Genomic DNA, 18,997 nt, shown 5'->3' on the forward strand with positions numbered 1-18,997 from the left:
TTAGTCTCGACTTTCGATTCATCGATCGATCGATTATATCTAATAAAGATGAGAATGCAGAATAAGATACGCATTTTTTTTTTGCTAAAAAATTCATTTATTAAAGTTTTCTTACCACCGGTACCCCGGTGGTCTCTCCATTCAAGAGAGGTTTGTACAAAGAGGAATGTATTTTATACAAAGTATGATATTATATTGAAATAGTGCCTTATTTCCTTCTCGTTACATCGAGATATCCATCAAGAAGTTAAAGGCAATGAAAAAGCTAAATCACGTCACGACTCAAGAGTGATCAGTACTTTCGTAACGTTAGGCGCTCTAATTAAGACTAACGCTGCCAATTCAAATAACGCTATTTAATACAAAAATTTAACTGTACAATCATATTGATTTGGCAGTACCAGTCTTGTACAGCAGTATGTTTTGTTTATGAGGCGAAATTATTCTTATAATAAAGAGTTATATTTACAAGACTACTTATCAGTTGTCAAAGTCCAAAGACGCAAATCTATATACAATGATCTCCATTATTTGCGGAACGTCACGATTAACGCGTTGAGGAATTACGTAAAAAATAACTATCTACAAACATACTTGACGTAGTATCAGGACTTTTTCTCAGTACAATGTTTTCATGAACGCAGTATAAATACAAATGATTATGCACACCTAAACTAAGCTAATTAAGTTATTCGCTGATAATGTTTATGACGCTACGCACTTGTCGAGAATTCAGTAATTATCAAATTCTAAGTTCGGCATCAACTAGAGGAATACCTCTATTAGTCACTTGAGCGGACCTTTGATTCGTTGGAGGAACCAAAGGACTGATGCTAGGACTTCTCGTGGCCAATGGGGATAGGGAGGGTGAGAAACTCGGGCTAAGTGCTGCTGACGGGAAGGTGGACACATCGTGGCTGATTGGTGACCTTGGTAAAATTCCCCTGGCCAAAGCAGGAGCTGTTAAAGATCTAGGAGCGACGGAAGTGAGTAAAGGCGGAGGTGGAGCCTTATGTACAGATTTCGCCTTTCCGCTACTTCCGGAATTGCCACTTTGTACACTAGCTGCGTCATCCTTCAGCCTTGCAATCTCGCTAAAAACGTGAGCCAAAGGTTGATACTGTGGTCCCCAATCCAAAAGGTAATCCCAGTTGTAGGAGCCCGTCAGCTCTTCCTCGCTGTGAACGATGGAGCTTAGGGATCCATTCATGGAAGGTCCACCAGGAACTTCTAAACCGGAAGTAGGTCTTCCAGTCTCCCCAATCTTTCCATAAATCAGAGTCGCTATGTCAGCCTCAGTCGTAGCCTCATCCTCGAACAGGTGTAAACTGTCCAAAGGCAGAGCTTCCGGTGGTCTTCTTGGAGTCCCAGCGGGAGGGTCGACTATTCCTAGCCTGGCCAAGTATTCCTGAGTATTGTGAACCGAAAGATCGCTGGCAGAATCCGTTGTCTGCTGGCCCTCGTTGATCATACGAATTTCTTCGTCGTCCCCGTCGTCCTCGGCTGATCCACGACCGGAAGATCCTGACTGATCGCTTCCGGAAAGCTCGGATGTTGCTTGCTGTTGAGCGGATTGACCGGAAGTCCTATAGGGTGGAATCTCGTCGTATTTCGGTGGTGCGAATTGACAAGCTCCATGACTTGTCGTCCCATTGTTGCCATTGGAGCTTCCACCAGATACACCTGCAACGCTTCTGATGGGGATCGTGTCAAAAGCGCTTGGATCCACGTAACTATTTGAGGCAGTTGCGTTGCTTTCTCCGTTGAGACCAGGTTTGGTACCAGGCTTTTTATGCCTCTTACCACGAATGTGCAAATACAAGAAGATGGCACCGAAGGCCAATGCCAGTAAAAGTAGAGCAATCAACAATCCTAGTGCCCAATCAGCTAATCCACCTGCAGCTGCTACCGCCATATTAGATCCTATATCAGGATTGGCGAACGCAGTGGCTCCCCTGGCTTCGTTCAACTGGTCGTTATCATCGACCAACGTGATCTCAACCACTGTCATGTTCGAGAGAGAACCCTGCCTACCGGAACTGGCACTCACCACTAATCTTGACGACTCCTCGACGTCGGTGTCAACATGCATTAATTTTTGCTTAACGATCAGTGCCCCTGTGGTGCGATTTAACTTGAAGTACGGATGCTGCGAGGTTAATTGGTACACAACTCGGCCATCCGGCCCTTTATCTCTATCCGTAGCAGTAACGTGACCTATGACCGTACCAGGAAGTATATGAGTAGGCAAAAATCTTCTAATTCCAAATCTATACATTCTCTCCGTGAACTGTGGGTAGAACTCGTCCCTGGATTCGATTTCAACTCTGACTCTGACAGACGCCGTTCTTCCACCGGTGTCCGTGGCCTTCAGGGTGAAGGCGTATCGATTTCTTTGCTCGTAATCGAAAACTGCTCGAGTCGTTACTCTTCCAGACTTCGCGTCAACGGTGAACAACCTCCAACTATCGTCGATATCCGAGAAGCCAGTTGCAGCAGCGGATACAATGGAGTAATTTAAGGATCCGAATATTCCTCGATCGAGATCGGATGCTCTGGCGGCGAACACAGCCGTTCCGATTGGCTCGTTTTCACCGACAAACTCCAAGTACTCCGAGACCGGGAATTTTGGAGAATTGTCATTCACGTCTTCGAGTCGTACCCGAAGTTTTGTCAAAGCACAGAGTGGATATACAGGATCGCTGTCGCATGCCATCACGACGAGATTGTAGACTTCCGGTGCCAGGTCGCAGTCCAAACTAGCGTTTACCATTACAGCTCCTGTGGTTCTCTCTACGTGGAATAAGCCAGCATCGTTTCCGGAAGTAATATCATATATCAAAGTCGATGCTGGAGTGTCTGGTGAATCGTCGTCCTTTGCTTTTAATATCGTCACAGTGCTGCCCAAAGAAGCATCTTCCTTTATGGACACTTGATACACTTCTTCCAAAAATCTTGGATAATTGTCGTTCACATCCTCGACCACGATCATCACTGTTACTGGTTCCTCTCCCACCAGTGAACCACTCGTGGTGTTTTCACACCTGGAGCCCAAACGTAAGACGTATCTGCAAAACGATAGATTTTTAGTAAAAAATATTCAAGTTATCAGGATTTAACGTTAAAAAATAAACACATCAATATATATTAACGTCGACTCACCCATCCTTTGTTTCACGATCGAGAGACTTTGCTAATGTCAATCTGCCTCTGGCCACCTCAAAGGTGCCAGTTTCGTCGCCAGCGACGATGGTACCATCCAGCAAATCGACATCGGACAGTCTCATCAGGATAGATCCCTTCAAAGAGTCTTCGGGTACTGTAAGCTTGTACTCCCTGCCAGGTTGGGAGCTCTTCAAGTTGCTCAGTCTAATCACCACTGTACATTCCGCTGACAAAGCTGGTTTTCCATAATCCTCTGCAACCACAGCTAACTCCACTTCCTTAGGCAGTGGTCTTGGCAGAGCAGTCCTGTTCACCGTAAGAACTCCGCTGGATGGATGGAGCGAAAAACCTTTGACAACTTTACGAAGATAGTAACGAACGTTGCTGTTGTTCTCCGATAGATCGTCGTCGGTAGCGTTCACCGTTAAGATATCCTGGATATCCCCACGTCCTTCTAAAATACAAATCGACGTATAATTAAACAATGCATTTAAAAGTTGGAGGGATTTAGGCTTGGGAGAGAAGGTCGAAGCGTCGACCAAAAAGGAGTCTGTATAAGGTCAAGTACCCGTTCGTTCTTCTTGTTGGAGCTCGTCGGTAGAGAAGGATAAGCCGTTCTGACACCGTCCCGGACGGAAGTATGAAATAATAACCAGTTATATAAATCGCTAAGGAGCAGGCTCGGCGGGTTCCGCGCGCAAAAATCATCCCGATGCGTTTCAAATCGTCGGATAACTCGGCATTAATGCGCCAGGCTGCGATTTTGCGTGAAAGAGCGAGCGGCAGACGGATGGAAAATGGAGGAAGAGGGACAAGTCCCAAATAATAAGCAGCAAGGACGGTAAACAGGATTCTCCGTGAAAAAGGAGATGAAGAAAAAATGGCTACAACGCCGGGCAATAGGACCCTCGCTGAGAATTTAATGCTAATATTTCGAGTGTTTGTCACACAGGTCGTTTGGACGAAACGTTAATCGAGTCTGATTCTGGGAGAGCAGTCAAGTCTACGAAATACTCACGGGGATGGGTGGAGTATATGCTCGCACGGGCTTATTTAAGCTTCGTTAAAGAGCGTTCAACTCGAAGTGTAAAATGAAAAAAGAGTCATAAGGTGAGCGTAAGGATCGTAGGGTCAGGTCGATCGAAAGGAAACAATATAATATCAAAGACTGTTGTATTATTATTCCAGGAAAAGCGTACTGTATTAGATATATTATACAAATAAGAATAGACCAGAGAAAATGAAGAATTTCCAGCAGATAAGCCTTATCCTCGCGAAACAACTTTGTACAGAGCAGAGTGTTGCGATCAAGTTCTCCGAGGCGATAACTCACACGGTTGCTCGATCTGTCAACAACGGATTCTTTTTCCGAATTTCGCACCTTGCAAGAGCGATTCTGAGATTCCAGTGCCGGTATTAATAAAGGCAGAGCGAGAGCGGCATTCCGGCTGGCTTCGGCGGGCCGTTTAAGCTCGTGCAAAAAGGAGAAGTCGCATGAGATACGTAGCAGCGGTGATAGAAACGTTCGCGAGCACCGAAAACCCTTGCGGAGCGTGTCTGATCGGCTCGGTTTCATGCACGGGAAGCATTACCGGCGAAAGACGGTTCATCCTGGAGGATTCCACGGCAGAACCGGCTGATTCGTCCCGCGGACCTCGCAATCGTAAAGGGGGAACAGGGCCGCGAAATAAACGCGCCTTTAAAAACTGGTTTTTAGTAGACACGCGTTGTCCTGTTGGCCGTGTTCCAAACTCGAATTGACATCACCGCGTAGAGATAAACCGCGCGAGAAGCGGAGGAGGCTGCAGTGGACCAAGAGATATGGCCGGAGGGAAACCAATGAAGAGCTAGCTGCTCCTCGGATCGGAAGGAGAAGGAGGGGGAGAAAAAGGGGGAGAGAAGACGAAGGACCAGGTATCTCGAGTAAGAAAGGCCAGGAACGAGAAGTTGGAGCGAAAAAGAGCTGGACCGATGGGAGACGAGGAATAACGCGAAGAATGAAGTGAAGAACTAGTTGAAGAAAGATAGGTGGAGTGGAGGGAGGGGGGGAGGGAGGGATGGGGAGCACGAAACAAAAGTGGAGAAGGTAAGGAAGGGAGCTGCGAGAGGAAGATCGATATGCGGAAAGAAGGAAGAAGTCGAGGGAGAGGGCAACTGGAGGGCCCTGCCGAGGAAGGATGGAATGACAGGGTGGAGGGGGGTTCAAACGCCTCGCACATAAATAAACGCGAGGACACCGTTTGCAGCCAGCCAAAAAGCCGACCGCAACTGACCAAGATCGCAAAGCCGCCTTCAAAGACGAGAAACTTATTAAAAAAACATAGGCTTTGCGCCTAATGGTGCTTTTGGGTGGGCGGGGAGAGCGAAACCCTTACACAGTGGTCTTTAGCCGAATTTGCATCCTTCGACTGCTCTACCCGATACAATTCAGAGACAAAGACAAGGAGATTTACGAAGCTTCCACCTTACACATGACTAACCCTCCTCTCGTCTATACTTCGCTCGAAAGAATAATGATGCCTTCTCTGGTAATTTATAATAGTCTCGTCCTTATACTGTGGTTCAAGGATCAGGTTTTCTGGAAATCTATTTGAGTCACGAAGAAAATCAAGGTTTACTTACCCGAAAGAGTGGCAACGTAGGCGGTCTGCTGAAATTGTGGAGCATTGTCGTTGAGATCGGTAACTCGAATTGTGAGGTCAGTGGTGACTTCGTGGATCCCATCGCTGGCCACTACTCGAAGACTGTACTCCGAGCGAGTCTCAGCATCCAGGCGTTTCTTCAAGGTCACCCTGCCACCGTATTTGTCGATGCCAAAAGGACCGGGGCTGGTGTTATTGGCGAAACGATAGACCAAGATTGGCGAGCTGTCCACGTCGTTAGCTGTGATGGTGGTCAATATCGATCCCACGGTTGTGCCTGCAAAATTTCACAATTATAAATATTCCAAAGTTAATATACTCTTCCGGAATTTTCGCATTCAGAAAATCCGGGTGAACTATTAAAATTTATTTGGTTACAATTATAGCAAGTTGATAAATTAATCTCGTCATCCAAAATCGCTTAGCGATTGATTGAAACACAAAAAAAAAACGTCGAGCAGCAGCACCTTTCGGAGATCGGCGCAAAAACTTTAACGATCTCATGGGACTGGCAAAACAATTACGGCAATCTCCCGGGTTAACGTGGTCCACTTTTAACACAGCGCACACGGTAATCGTTTTTAATTACCTCGATGGGAATAACAGATTTAATTACTCGCGCTCGCTAAAATGAAAGGCACGGCTGCCGATGTTTAATGGTAGGACTGGACCCTCATCCCTGCTTAATTTTCTCTAGATCATAATGCTTGTAATTAATTTATAAATCAACGCCGAAAAATAAATTATATTTCATTAAGGAAATCATCATCGGTGAAAAAGGAATTACGGGATAAAACAATTCGCTGGAGAAATATTCTGCGACGAGGATAATTATTCATTTCCGAGAAGATTATCACTCCAGAGATTAAGAGGGGGGATGAGAAACGTATATATATATATATATACTTATAAATGGGACATTTGTGAAGTTGAGGCACCTGATGAAGAAGACGAGAGGAAGATTCGTGAGATGAAAATGAAGAAGAGTGCCTATGCGTGAGATGAAGAGGATGGCGATGAACGTTCATAAGCCCAAGAAGTAGAGAGAGAGAGGGGGGGGGGGGGGAGAGAAAGACTTTGTAATTTACTCCGTGCGAAGGACGATCGTCTTCTCTACTGAGGGATTCGCTCCAAGTGTAGCTCAACCGAGATAAAACGACCCGATAGCCAGGATCCAATGCATTTTAAGCGCGACCTCCACGGAGTATATTTGCCCTCGTGAAAGAACCGATGCAGAAGCTCCGGACTATCGCGAATAATCTGGTGACAAAGTTACCGGGCCGGGGGGAGAGGAGGGGAGGAGGATGACGCAATTCCGAGTAGCTGCAGTCAACCCGATTCGTCATGCAAAAAACCGTAGAGTTTAATGCCCGCCCATTTTGCTCGACTTTTGCTCAGCCAGCACTCTCATTCAAATTTTTCCCTTTTTCGTCGAGACCGTAGTCACAAAGTAAGCTGCTCGTCCGTTAATCTCTCATTTTTTTTCCGACTTAAATTTTTCAACAGACTTCGGTCACTGATAAAATCCAATTCTTTTAAAGCCAATAAAATCGTAAGAATGATGATTGTTTTGTTAGTAAGGAGTGTAACGCGTCTAATATAATCATCGAGCTGTTGCTTAATGACACGTTTGCACGTCTTCTTACTGGCCATTGTTATCCCACCCCTTCTCTGCCCTAGAAGGAGAGGAAATCTGACACGATGAGGCTGAGGAACCTCCTTGAGAGGGACACACTACTGATGGAGCAACGCGAGATTACCATCTAATTCGCATCGCCATAAAACTCTGCTTACTCGCTGTAAACGAGATTACTCGCTGCCGATGGCGTGCCTCCCTGAATTTATTTCGCATCTACCCAGTTTTTAGCTTCGTTAGTTTGCACTTAATGGAATGGTTGCTTTCAGCCAATAATGAAACTCTCCTTCTTTTGCACTCTGCAAAACGATGCAATTTTATTAATCCGAGCAAATTGCGTGTCACCAGCTGAGAAGCTTGAAGAATTTTTTCTGTAGCATCAGAATTGATAACTTTTATCGCGGAAGGATCGAAGAGGAGGAAGAAGAAGAGGATGAGATAAAAAAAGAGGATGATATTTTAGATTCGAGCGGATAAGATTGCTGACGATCGGTTTGAGAGGTCAAGAATAAATAACGGAATGCGAAAACCGTTGAGTAGGTAGCAGGAGTTTGATGACCGCGCGTCAAGGTGGAGGCCACCTTGGTCCACGAAGAGCGTTCCATTGAATCGTAGCTGTCAATGGGCAGCAATATTGAGGTGAGAAAGAGGTTTAGGGGTCGGTAAGGTAGTGCGAGCTAAAGCTACGGTAGGATCGCTTAAGTTATGCAGATTGTTCCGAGCAGTTGGACTTTAATGCTGGCATAAATCCTTTGCCACTTAAGTTTATACTTGGAGAGCAGCCTGCAGCTCTCCCTTCTCTCTGCGCACCGAATTTTATCCTTTGCTCTTCCTCATCTTCACCCCTCCTCCCTTCTAACCATCGACTTCTTTGTTCACTCTTTCTAGCATCTCACTTCGCTACCACTTTTATTTCCCTTCGGATAATTCGAGTTCTTATCTCTCATCGTCGTCATCGCCTACCTGTCTGCCCACGGCTCCTCCTACCATTCTTGCTGCAAGCCTAATAAATTGAGATATTGCGTGCGAAAGGTCCAAATTAAAATCAGCAGTTTTAGATGATGACTTCTAGCTTGCCACGAAATCGTGTAATAAACGTAATTACCCCTGCGTTATTACCAGATCCTTCATAATCAGTGGACCACCCCCCCCCCCCCAACTTACAATAAAAAAGTTTTCTCTCTATCAACCCTTTCTCCGGTTATACTTTTATTAAAAAGTCACAAAATGTATTTGCTTCACAGTTATAGGTCAACGTGCTCCAGTTACAAAGTCATTCCCTTGTTTGTCAGGGACTATGGCAAAAAAGAGGCGGGCAAAGGGAGTTAAATAAGAGAAATCTGCAGAAAGAAAATGATAAAGATAGAGATAACAACAAAGGGGAAGGCTAAAAGGAAGAAAAAGAAGGAGCGCTGGTTGAAGGTTCAAGTATAATACCCCTCGTGACTGAAACCAGCCCTACCCTTCTAATAATACCTCAGCGAGTACTGACCGAGATATCCGTGTCGAATCTTTAAGCAGTCTCTTCGCGAAAGGTTTCCGGTTGTACTCGCTCGGTACTCGCTGCTTCACGTTATTGACTAATTAAGTGCAGGTAATTAAGCTATTATGGGTTAACTCAAGGAAGGGCTAATCATTGTGGAAACGGAGAGAGGGAGCGTGTCGAAGCTGCATCGATGCCGAGACCAGACGATTCGTTCGCCTCGCATAGATTCTTTGGACTCACGCGTTTCACGCAATGACAAGTCGCGTTTCATAATCTCCCTGTCGTTCATAAACCGACTAAAAAATGATTTGTAAAAACTGCAAGTATCACGAACCTTGCGTCCGGACTTACCTTCAGAAACGGAAACCACGTTGTGCTCCGGGAATGTAGGCTGATTATCATTAATGTCAATGACCCTGACGCTGAGTGCAGCTGTTCCAGTCAGCTGAGGATTGCCCTGATCGGTGGCTATGATCGTTAGTCGATATTTTTCACGAATTTCACGATCCAACACTGTATTGGTGCGAACCACACCGCTATACGGTGGGCTTATCGTGAAGGCGTTGTCCGGATTACCGTCCACGATATGATAGAGGATCCTGCTGTTCATGCCTTGGTCGGCGTCGCTCGCTGAAAGCTACAAAGCAAACCGGATTATTGGATATTGGATACGTTTCAAAGTGCTTGTATTACACTTCTATCCACTTCTAAGCGCTCTACATTATACATTTTTATCGAAAACTTTATTAAAATTTCACGCATAAGGCGGAAGGATAAAGCAATTATCGCGTCGTTGGTAATTCTCACCTTTACGACAAAGTCTCCCTTGGTGTTGCCTTCCAGAACAGTAGCTGAGTATTGAGTCTGCGTAAATATAGGGGGATTATCGTTGACATCCGACACCCTGACGATGACCTTGACAAATCCCTCCAAGGGATCGGTTCCCGCCGTTCTGGCGACAACGGTCAAGACGTGCTTGGAACTGTCCCTAGGAGTCTCCTTCGACAGTTGATGCGCCTCGAGGGATCTCCCCCAGGAGTTGCTTGGCTCCTCCTGGTTCTGCTCGTCGGAGGTCCCATCATGCGAGCTCGCTCTCAGATTGTTCCAAAGTTCGGCGTCCAATTTGGAGGGGTCATTGACCCTGAGCAGACCCGAGTCCTCGTCAATGGCGAAGGTGTCAAAGTCGTTTCCAGATCCAAACGAATACGTCACGTGCTGCCTTCTACCGTCGGACCTAACAGCGGTGATCTGCAGGATTTCCGTTCCAGAGGCCGAATTCTCCTGCACGGTCACCTCGTAAGTCTCGTTTTGAAATCTTAGAACCGGCGTCAGTTCAGCCAGGTCTCCGATCTTCAACTCGACGAGACCTTCGGAGCTTCTTGGTGGGTTCCCTTTATCCCTGGCGAGGATCTTCAGTCTGTGGGTCTTGCCATTATCATGTGCCAAGGAGGCGGTCGTCGTGACCACACCGGTCGAAGGATGTACGCGAAATTTTGTCTTTTCCAATTCGTTGAGGAAGGAATAAATGATTTCACCGTTGGGGCCGTGGTCGGCGTCCGCCGCTGATACCTGAAGAATGGCTTTGCCAGGCTGAGCATCCAAGGACACTTTGGCGCGGAAGGGATACTCGTTGAAGATGGGAGCGTTGTCATTCACATCCTCTATGTTGATCTCCACGGGGATTGTGCTTCTTTTTGCGTCGTATTTTCCACTGTCAGTTGCCACTACTAAGAAACTATGGATCGCTTGACGTTCCCTGTCGAGTGGACTGAAATAAAAGAAGAGGGATAAATGATGAAACTGAGGAGGAAGCAATAGGAACGTATGTACAATATATAAGAGTGTGCGTGCATTGATCGAAAGAAGAGACTCCGAGGAGGAAAGTGGAGGGGTAAAGATTGTGTATATTCATTGATATAGATTTGCCTTTAGTTTAGCATCCAGAGGGTATGGACGCAGTGGCGTGACACGGGAGTGATCGCTCGACTCGGAATCCATGGTTCCTGGGTAGGATCCCGTTGGTTCACCGAATCGACTTTACCGAGGAATATCCGTACAGACGTACGCGCGGCAAGCAGCTTGTTTGTGTGACGGAAGCTTTAATCGCGCATGGCGATCTTGTGTAATCCACGTTCGCCATTACCATAACTCTGCGTATCCTCCTGGTGCGCGTCTTGGACCGCCGGCCGCGCCGATTCGCGTCTTAAATCGCGCAGCCGTGAAAGCCGTGAAAGCCAAGGGAAGTCGAGGGAAGAAGCCGCGCGTAGAGATTTTCGACGTCGCATTCAGCGGGTTGAGGTAAGCGCGCGCGCGTACGATGCCCAATCGCACCATCGAGTCTACCCCTCTACCCAAAGGTAATTCAGCCATTTGTAATTCAACATTCCGCTTGCCAGTATTTTCAGTCTTTCATCGCGATAACCGAGTCTGCCGAGCTCCTCACTCTTTCCCGAATAATAAGACAGCTTGACCCGTACGTGCCGGATGTAAGTTGCGGTGCATCGAGGGACCGTGCAAAAACCACCCTTGCCCGATAAGAAAAGTGTGTCCCTGAGGATGATGAGTATGGCAAAGCGTCTGGAAATTGACAAGTGGGATATCAGTGGGGCAAAATATTAAAGTAGCTGCACGGGGAGATTCCATGACTAAGAGGCGTTTATCGGTTTCATCTAGCGAGAACTGGTCCTTGCTGAGGACTGCGTTGCGTACATGTTACAGTATATAGTACGTATATGTGTATATATCTACCGGGTGGTCCGGGGCAGGAGGGGTAATAGCGGTCGCGGGCGGCGCTGCGGCAAACGTAGGTCCCCAAAGCTAACAGCAACAACAACACAGACGCATCGCGCGACATGAGAGGCCGCTCTGCGCGGCTACCGATCAGAGGAGGTGAAAGGAAGAAGAAGAAGAAGAAGAAGAAGAAGGAGGAGCAGGAAGAGGAGGAGGAGGAGGAGGAGGAGGAGGAGGAGGAGGAGGAGGAGGAGGAGGAGGAGGAGGAGGAGGAGGAGGAGGAGGAGGAGGAGGAGGAGGAGGAGGTAGTAGGAGAAGCGAGGAAACGAAAAAGGTAGCGAGTGGTAGGGATGCTGTGCACTGGAAGAGGTGAGAGAAGAGGCCGAAAGGGTCTGGAAAAGAAAAAGAAGGCCGGCAACAGCGGAGGATATGGGGTGGAGGCCCGAGTTGGATCTGGTTTTGCATATCAGGCTTTTTGCCGGTTGAAATAATGCATTGAAATGCCACATGGTGTCTTGCTGAAATGACACACGGCTGTCGCACTGCAAAAGTACGCCCCTGCCTGCCTGCGTTCCTCGCGGGTCCCGTCCCGTGTCCCATCGATACCCCCTCCCTGTATCTACGCGGAGCCAACAACGATCAGGATGAATATGTGACACGGGGGAACGTGCAAAATTCCACATGCTGGGATTCATCGATGCCGCCCTTTTTTAAATACGATCGCTTAGCAAATCTCGAGCTTCTTTCCTCGTAGGAAGGTCATTCCCTTTCGACTGGCTCGCCTCGACTTCTTTCACCTCTCTCCCTCCCTTCCCTTGCCACCCCTTTATACCCGTTTACGACCTTATATTACCGGCGTAATATCCTCCGGTGATTCTAATCGTACGAGCAATAAAGGTCGCGGTAATTAATGCCGGAATGAAATTAGTCTGCAGGGAGGAGCAGGGTAGGAGAGAGAGAGAGAGAGAGAGAGAGAGAAACGAACCAACTGAGAACTGAGGCGTGTAGAAAAACAATTAGGACTCACCCAGCTGTAGTAATGACGCCGGTCAGGTTGTCAACCCTGAAGAGCCAGCTGTTCTCCTCCGCGATGGAATAAGTGATTTTCCCATTGGCACCTTGGTCAGGATCCGTTGCCCTTACAGACATTACGCTGGATTCTGTTGGAATATCTTCGGATATCATCGCAACGTATTTTCCACCGTGAAAATTCACTCCGTAGTTGGTCTGTCCGTATTGGAAGCCGGAAATTCCGTAGGTAAAGTCGGAATTTCGCGTTCTCGACTCTGCGTGTTGGTTTTCGATGAATACAGGCGCATTGTCGTTCTCGTCCAAAACTATCACCGTGATGTTGCATCTTGCCTCCAAGCTAGGTCGACCTTTGTCCTTGGCTGATATTGTTAAAATGTATTTTGGCACTGTTTCTCTGTCCAGGCTGCTCATTGATAAAACTCCCGTAGTTGGATCTAGTCTGAATTTTGACTCTATATTGCCTCCTGGAAAAATGAAGTAAAGTATAAATATATAATATAATGTTATGTTACAGCTGCTCTCAAGATTATATTGCTTAAAATTGCTCGTTATTGAGCTTACCGATAATGCTGTAGGTAATTTCGCCATTTTTCCCCTCATCAGCGTCCTCTGCAGCTATGGTATGAACGATACTCGCTTCCTGATTCTCGGGCACTGCCAGAGTGTAACAGGCGCCTGGCTTGAATTCAGGGCTGTTATCATTCTTGTCTTGAACCAGCACCTCGAGAGCAGTGATGTCAAGAAGCTTGCTGGACCTGGCCAAAATCGGAATGGTGTATCTCGAAGCTTGTTCCCGATCCAATTGGCTGCGAAGCCTGACCAGGCCACTCGAAGAAATTGAGAATTTCTCCGAAACTTCGCTCGGGATGTCGAAGGTGACATTATCTGCAACAAGGTTAAATTTATGAACGACGATTTACAGGAGAAATCAGTCTGCTACGCTTCTCTAATGCGATCCGATCAGAGGCAACGGTACCAAACTTTGTAAGGCAGACTTTGATTCTCGAAGAGGACCAATGCGCATAACGAAGTTTTACTTTATTTTGAAACAACGCCGAGATCTGTATTTGCATATACGAGTATACCTAAATAATGTGCCACTCTTGTCAAATGTCGAAAACTTCTCCCAATTCTCGCCAATATCCCGAACTTCGATTCCTCTTGGGAAGACATATTTTTTCACAAATTTCCCGTAGGATGATTGCGTAGGCTGAGGAATATTTTGCGAAATAACGTCGATCAGTTTAAACTGCTCGAAGGAGCATTCTCCTGCAAGGATGCTGCTTATTGGCTCTTAGATAAATTGATAAAAAGGGATAAACGTCTTTTGCGAATTTAAGAAATTTGTTATTTACTTTCTTGACAAGTCGAAATTCTGGGATAAAATTTAAATTCATCGTTGATCAGGTAATGAAGTTAGGGGCCAAAATTCGTATTAGCAAATTGAGCTTCTACCTTGACGAGTCAGTTAGGCATGACAATAATAAGCAACAATAGATATATGCATGGATGAAGTTTGGGTGGGCCTGCCAGTTGATGCTGCAAGCTCGTGCACACTGTTTATGCATGAGCTCAGAGTGATATTTTTTTTGTCAGCAAACACGAATTTAGCGCCGCGCAACATGGTACTCGAAGTTGGTTCGCGCGACTTGTTCTTTGCCTCTAAGATTTCTTTTTTGCCGAAACACGACCCGATGGGTTTGTCTGTTCCGTTCCGCACGGCTCGTATATGAATGACTCGTATCCTTCCGACCATTTTTTGTGCCAATTTTGAAAGCTGTTGATAAAGCGGCGTACATTAGGCATACACCTAAGAAATTTTATTATTCACAGGAAAATCTTGAATTTCATCCCTCGATTACTCTTACGAAACTTCAACCACAAAATACACCTCTGTGATTAATATATGGTTATTACTCTTTATAAATATGGAATATTTTTCAAAACGTTTTGACGACGCCGTTACAATATAAAAATGAGTAACAATTTTCTCTTTCGCGAAACGTTCGTACAAGGAATAAGTCTTCTTTACGAGAAAAAAATGCATCACGGTATCAATTTTTGAACAATATTTTAAGACTATGACACAATAAGAACTTAATTTAATAAATATTCAATTTTTAATTCAGTATTTTTGCATTTTTTATTCCTTTTGTATGTCTCGCTGAGAAGGACCATTGGCTCATATTTACGGACACAGGTATTTTCCAAAATCATCATATATGGTTCGAACGAATAAATCCCACGTTTACCTCACGCTTCTCCAGTATTGTTTATCCAACTCGTTTGGAGGTACCAGAATTGTTTTGCTTAAGTTCTCGCGTACGGTATAACCGAGGTATCGACGGTGCTTGTCCGCCGAGTCGAAAGCTCACGTTGACATAAATTGCACGGAAAGCAAATGGAAGAAGGGATCGGTGGAAGGGGGTGGAAGGGGGTGGAAGGGTCTAAAAACATTTGATTCTCAAATTGCACGTCGTGTTTATCCTGTCGCCGTACTTTTCGGCGGCTTAGAAGAAAACAAAGCGACCGGATCAGCTTCGGGTTACCCGTGAAGGCCCGTTATGACTACATACGTGTGCACGCGTGTAAACAATGCACGGCCAAACCTCACGCGCACCGCGATCGCGCGTGAGTCGCGTGTAAAACAACCGCACATCCAACTTTCAGCCACGGAAATGCGTGCCCTCTCCGGAATAAACACGTGCCTATCGTACAAAGCGCGAGCAATTTCAGGCAAAACCCAAATGACTCGCGTGCTTATTTTTTATAACGTCAAATACACTTTCTACGAAACGCATGTATTCTTTGGGCAGTGATGATGCTCGAGGATGACCTTGGTGATTTATATATAAATTTCGAACCTTGAGAAAGCATCGTACTATATATATATATATATATATATCTACGCATTTAAAGCTTCTTTCAAATCTACCAATGACGTCGCGTATATTTCATAGGGAAGCCGCAATATCGGTAAGATCTAAAAGAGAGTCTCCCGTGCTAAAGTATTTGAAAGTGTGTAGGGGCAAGGAGAACAAGTCACGCAGATGCAAAGTTGGTTTAGCGCTTATCTGCGGCGGCGGTGGCGGCGTCGGCGGCGGCGCCCATGTATCAGACGAGCGCATTAGCGCGTCCTGCAGGAGCGGCAAAGGGATCCCGCGGGACGACTATCGGTAGAGCGGGGAGTCTGGAGGGGAGAAGGAGGGCATCTCAGCAAACAATGGCCACGTATATCATCCGTTCAGGGTTGCCGCTGCTGCGCATGGTATGCATAGGCAAATCACCGATTTCGCGTCGCTCGTTTCTGTGCTCGCCTAAATACACCTGCACACACACACACACATACACGCACTTGCACAGGTAAACACACAGATGCTCCCGCTAAGTCCACACAATCCGCCTATACAAAATGACCAAACGCGGAATATCCTTTAACAACGTCCCTGTTAAACCAGCAACATTTTTCCTCGTGGTTCTTCACTCGGCGTTAACTCGAGACTGCCTCGGAAAATTACTACGTGATCTTGCCTGGCGTATTGGAATTTTCTGTTTATAATGAAGGAAAAATAAAAAGGAAAGCAGTGCTCGTGGAAGGTGTCTCTGGTAGCCAGCCAGCCAGGAGTCATTTCACTGAATTTACTATATAATGCTCCTTGCGGCCAGATTCAAGCCAATTATTCCAGGTATTTTCATAGCAGTGCTTTCCTATTAGCCCAGGATCGTGGCACAGCCCTGTCTCGTTTCGATTACAATCACGGAATACCCGAGTGCGTAGGTGGCTCCCTGGATTATCGAAGATTCCAATAGCGTACGTTTTAACGACGTTTAAACAATAACCAGATTTAGCCATCAACATTTTATTACGTTTTCCAATGGAAAACGTTGGATGGGATTTTTTTTCCAACCTAACGTACCTTGTTCAGCCATGTTCACAACACTGGCTCCGGCGACATTAATGATGGGAGCTCCAACTTGTAAATCCTCGGAAACCCTGGCGATCGGGTTAGCCAGTAAAAGCCTAGGAGGTCCGATGCTCTGCTCGGGAGCAAGGGTCAAGGTCAGTCTGAGAGTGGCCTTGCGAGGTGGCGAACCATGATCGTTGGCTGTGATCTCGAGATCAACCGCAGATCGTATCATGGGTCTGACCAAACTGACTATTCCTGATTCGTAGCCCACGGAAAATCTAGCGTCCTCGTTCCCCGATGTTATCACATAGGACACTTGACTATTGTCACCGGCGTCCCTGTCTATAGCTACGACCCTCGTGACTGTACTGTCTGTAATTTTACATTCAACTTCGTTAACTCAATTGTTCACCAAAATCTGATTAGTTATATAGATATACATTAGAAGGAGTAAGACAATCGAACGGAGTAAACTTACCAAGTGGAAGATCGGTCGTGATAACCAATTTGGTGCTTTCAGGCGCGATAAACACCGGATCGTTATCATTCTCATCGATGACGATGATCCTGGCAGTGACGGTGGAGGCCAATTGTTCAGCAGGGGGAGCCCTGTCCGAAGCTTGAAGAATGACAGTATACTCGGCTCTCTCCTCCCTATCAAGAGGCCTGGCAAGTGCAAGTGCACCTGTCAATGAGTCCACGACGAAGCTTCCTGTAGGTGGAAATTCCGCCACAAGGTCGTACCTCAGGTCCCCGTTGGGACCACTGTCAAGGTCGGTGGCTGTCAGGTTGTAAATAGTGGAGCCGATCAAGGCTCGTTCGGAGATTCGAATTATTATTGGGTCTTGCGGCCAATTTGGTGGATTGTCATTGGCGTCCTCGATGATGATCCTCACTGACACAGCGATGCTCTGAGGATTTCCTATAGAGGTGGTGTCCAGAGCTCGAATTTCCAGATGATATTCGCTGACGTTTTCCCTGTCCAAAGAGTGGGCTACCACCAGCTGACCCGAGCCTCTGTCAACGTCGAAGGCTGGAAACTCGCTGATAGGCATCAAGGAATCCAGGGTGTAAGCTACGCGACCTGCTGGTCCAGCGCCTGACACCGAGCCTATCGCGTGGCCTATGCTGGCGTCCTCTCGCACCTGAAATTCAAGTTGACCAGATTTACTCAAAACAATCAATCTTCCGTATGTAGTCAAGCTGATCCCTCTCTGGTACGTGTCACATGGAACTGAATGAGACAAGTCTGACGCGTTAAAAGTGATTCGATATTCGTTCGAGGAAACTGTTTCAGTCCTTTTCGAGCTTATATATATATATATAACATTTAAAGTACATTAGTCAGTCAAACTGGTTAAACTTGAGTTTGACGGTTTTGGTTTAATGAGGTATCTTTGTCAGAGGTGATTTAACCGCGAGATATTTAGGGTAGAGAATTTCGTGGTTGATTTGGGTGAGACACTTAGGATTGAATTGGTACTCACGTTAAAGGCAAGACTGCTGCTGGTGAAGGTCGGTCGGTTATCGGCGAGTGCCAGCACTTCGACTCTAAATGCACGAATGCTGTGCCGAGGTGGACGACCAGCATCGGTAGCTTTCACGGACACCCGGTACACGTTGCGCTCTTCGTGATCGAGTACGGCCTTCGTCCTGATCATTCCTGTGATCGGGTCGATGGTGAAGACGTTCGAGCCGTCCGAGTCGCGATCTGTGCCAGAGATCAGAGTTTTGGGTTAACGAAGCATACATAGCGAAACATGATCTATCTTTCAAGGTCACTACACACATACGGATGCCGTAAATACATCGGTACGAAATAGCACGGCAAATGGACCAATTATTTCGAGCATTACGGTTAATAACAGATCATCATCCTATGGTATATATATATATATATATGTATACGTTACACTTGGTACCTTTTAGAATGGTATAGGTGATCGATGCATTTTCTCCAAGATCAGTGTCCAGTGCTCGAACTCTGGCAACCTCGGTACCAGGAGGTTGTTCCTCTCTTACGCTGACCACGTCACCTTGAGGATCGACGATCTTTGGAGAATTGTCGTTCTCGTCCAGTACGATAACCTTGAGGGGAACCCTAGCAGCACGAGAAGGTGTCCCTTGGTCGCGTGCCTCGAGTACCAGTTCGTGCACGGCTTTGCTCTCACGATCCAGCGGTTCCCTCGTCGTTATCTCGCCTACAAATAACATCCACTAGTTTTACGTATCGTCCATTTATTTTTACCTACGGCTACTTTTTCAAAAATGACTGCACGAGCGAAATTCCATTAGCTCCTTTGCAAAGATTTATTTCAAGCGCGTGCATATATATATAGGTATAGCTGTACCACACGCCTGTATTCCTCCGATATTTTCCTATAGGCCGCATTCTACC

The 18,997-nt window shown here is 46.3% G+C and overlaps 1 protein-coding gene across 1 annotated transcript in view; it reads right to left on the reverse strand.

Annotated features, from left to right (window-relative positions):
* Positions 1–121: 121 nt before the first annotated feature.
* Positions 122–18,997, reverse strand: part of ds (dachsous cadherin-related 1) — a 184,125-nt gene continuing 165,249 nt past the window's right edge. Inside the window, exons 7-17 of the mRNA XM_066738056.1 lie at positions 18,522–18,800; positions 18,087–18,310; positions 17,074–17,744; positions 16,609–16,967; positions 13,253–13,576; positions 12,687–13,155; positions 9,737–10,697; positions 9,281–9,566; positions 5,788–6,084; positions 3,163–3,619; positions 122–3,068 (exon numbers count right to left, since the gene is read on the reverse strand). Coding sequence (XP_066594153.1) covers positions 743–3,068; positions 3,163–3,619; positions 5,788–6,084; positions 9,281–9,566; positions 9,737–10,697; positions 12,687–13,155; positions 13,253–13,576; positions 16,609–16,967; positions 17,074–17,744; positions 18,087–18,310; positions 18,522–18,800 — 6,653 coding nt within the window. The 3' untranslated portion in view covers positions 122–742. The remainder of the gene's footprint in view (positions 3,069–3,162; positions 3,620–5,787; positions 6,085–9,280; positions 9,567–9,736; positions 10,698–12,686; positions 13,156–13,252; positions 13,577–16,608; positions 16,968–17,073; positions 17,745–18,086; positions 18,311–18,521; positions 18,801–18,997) is intronic.

Source organism: Prorops nasuta, unplaced genomic scaffold (genome assembly GCF_024137725.1).
Source record: "Prorops nasuta isolate Cenicafe-Biocafe unplaced genomic scaffold, Cenicafe_Pnas_1.2 PNAS00018, whole genome shotgun sequence".
NCBI lineage: Eukaryota > Metazoa > Arthropoda > Insecta > Hymenoptera > Bethylidae > Prorops > Prorops nasuta.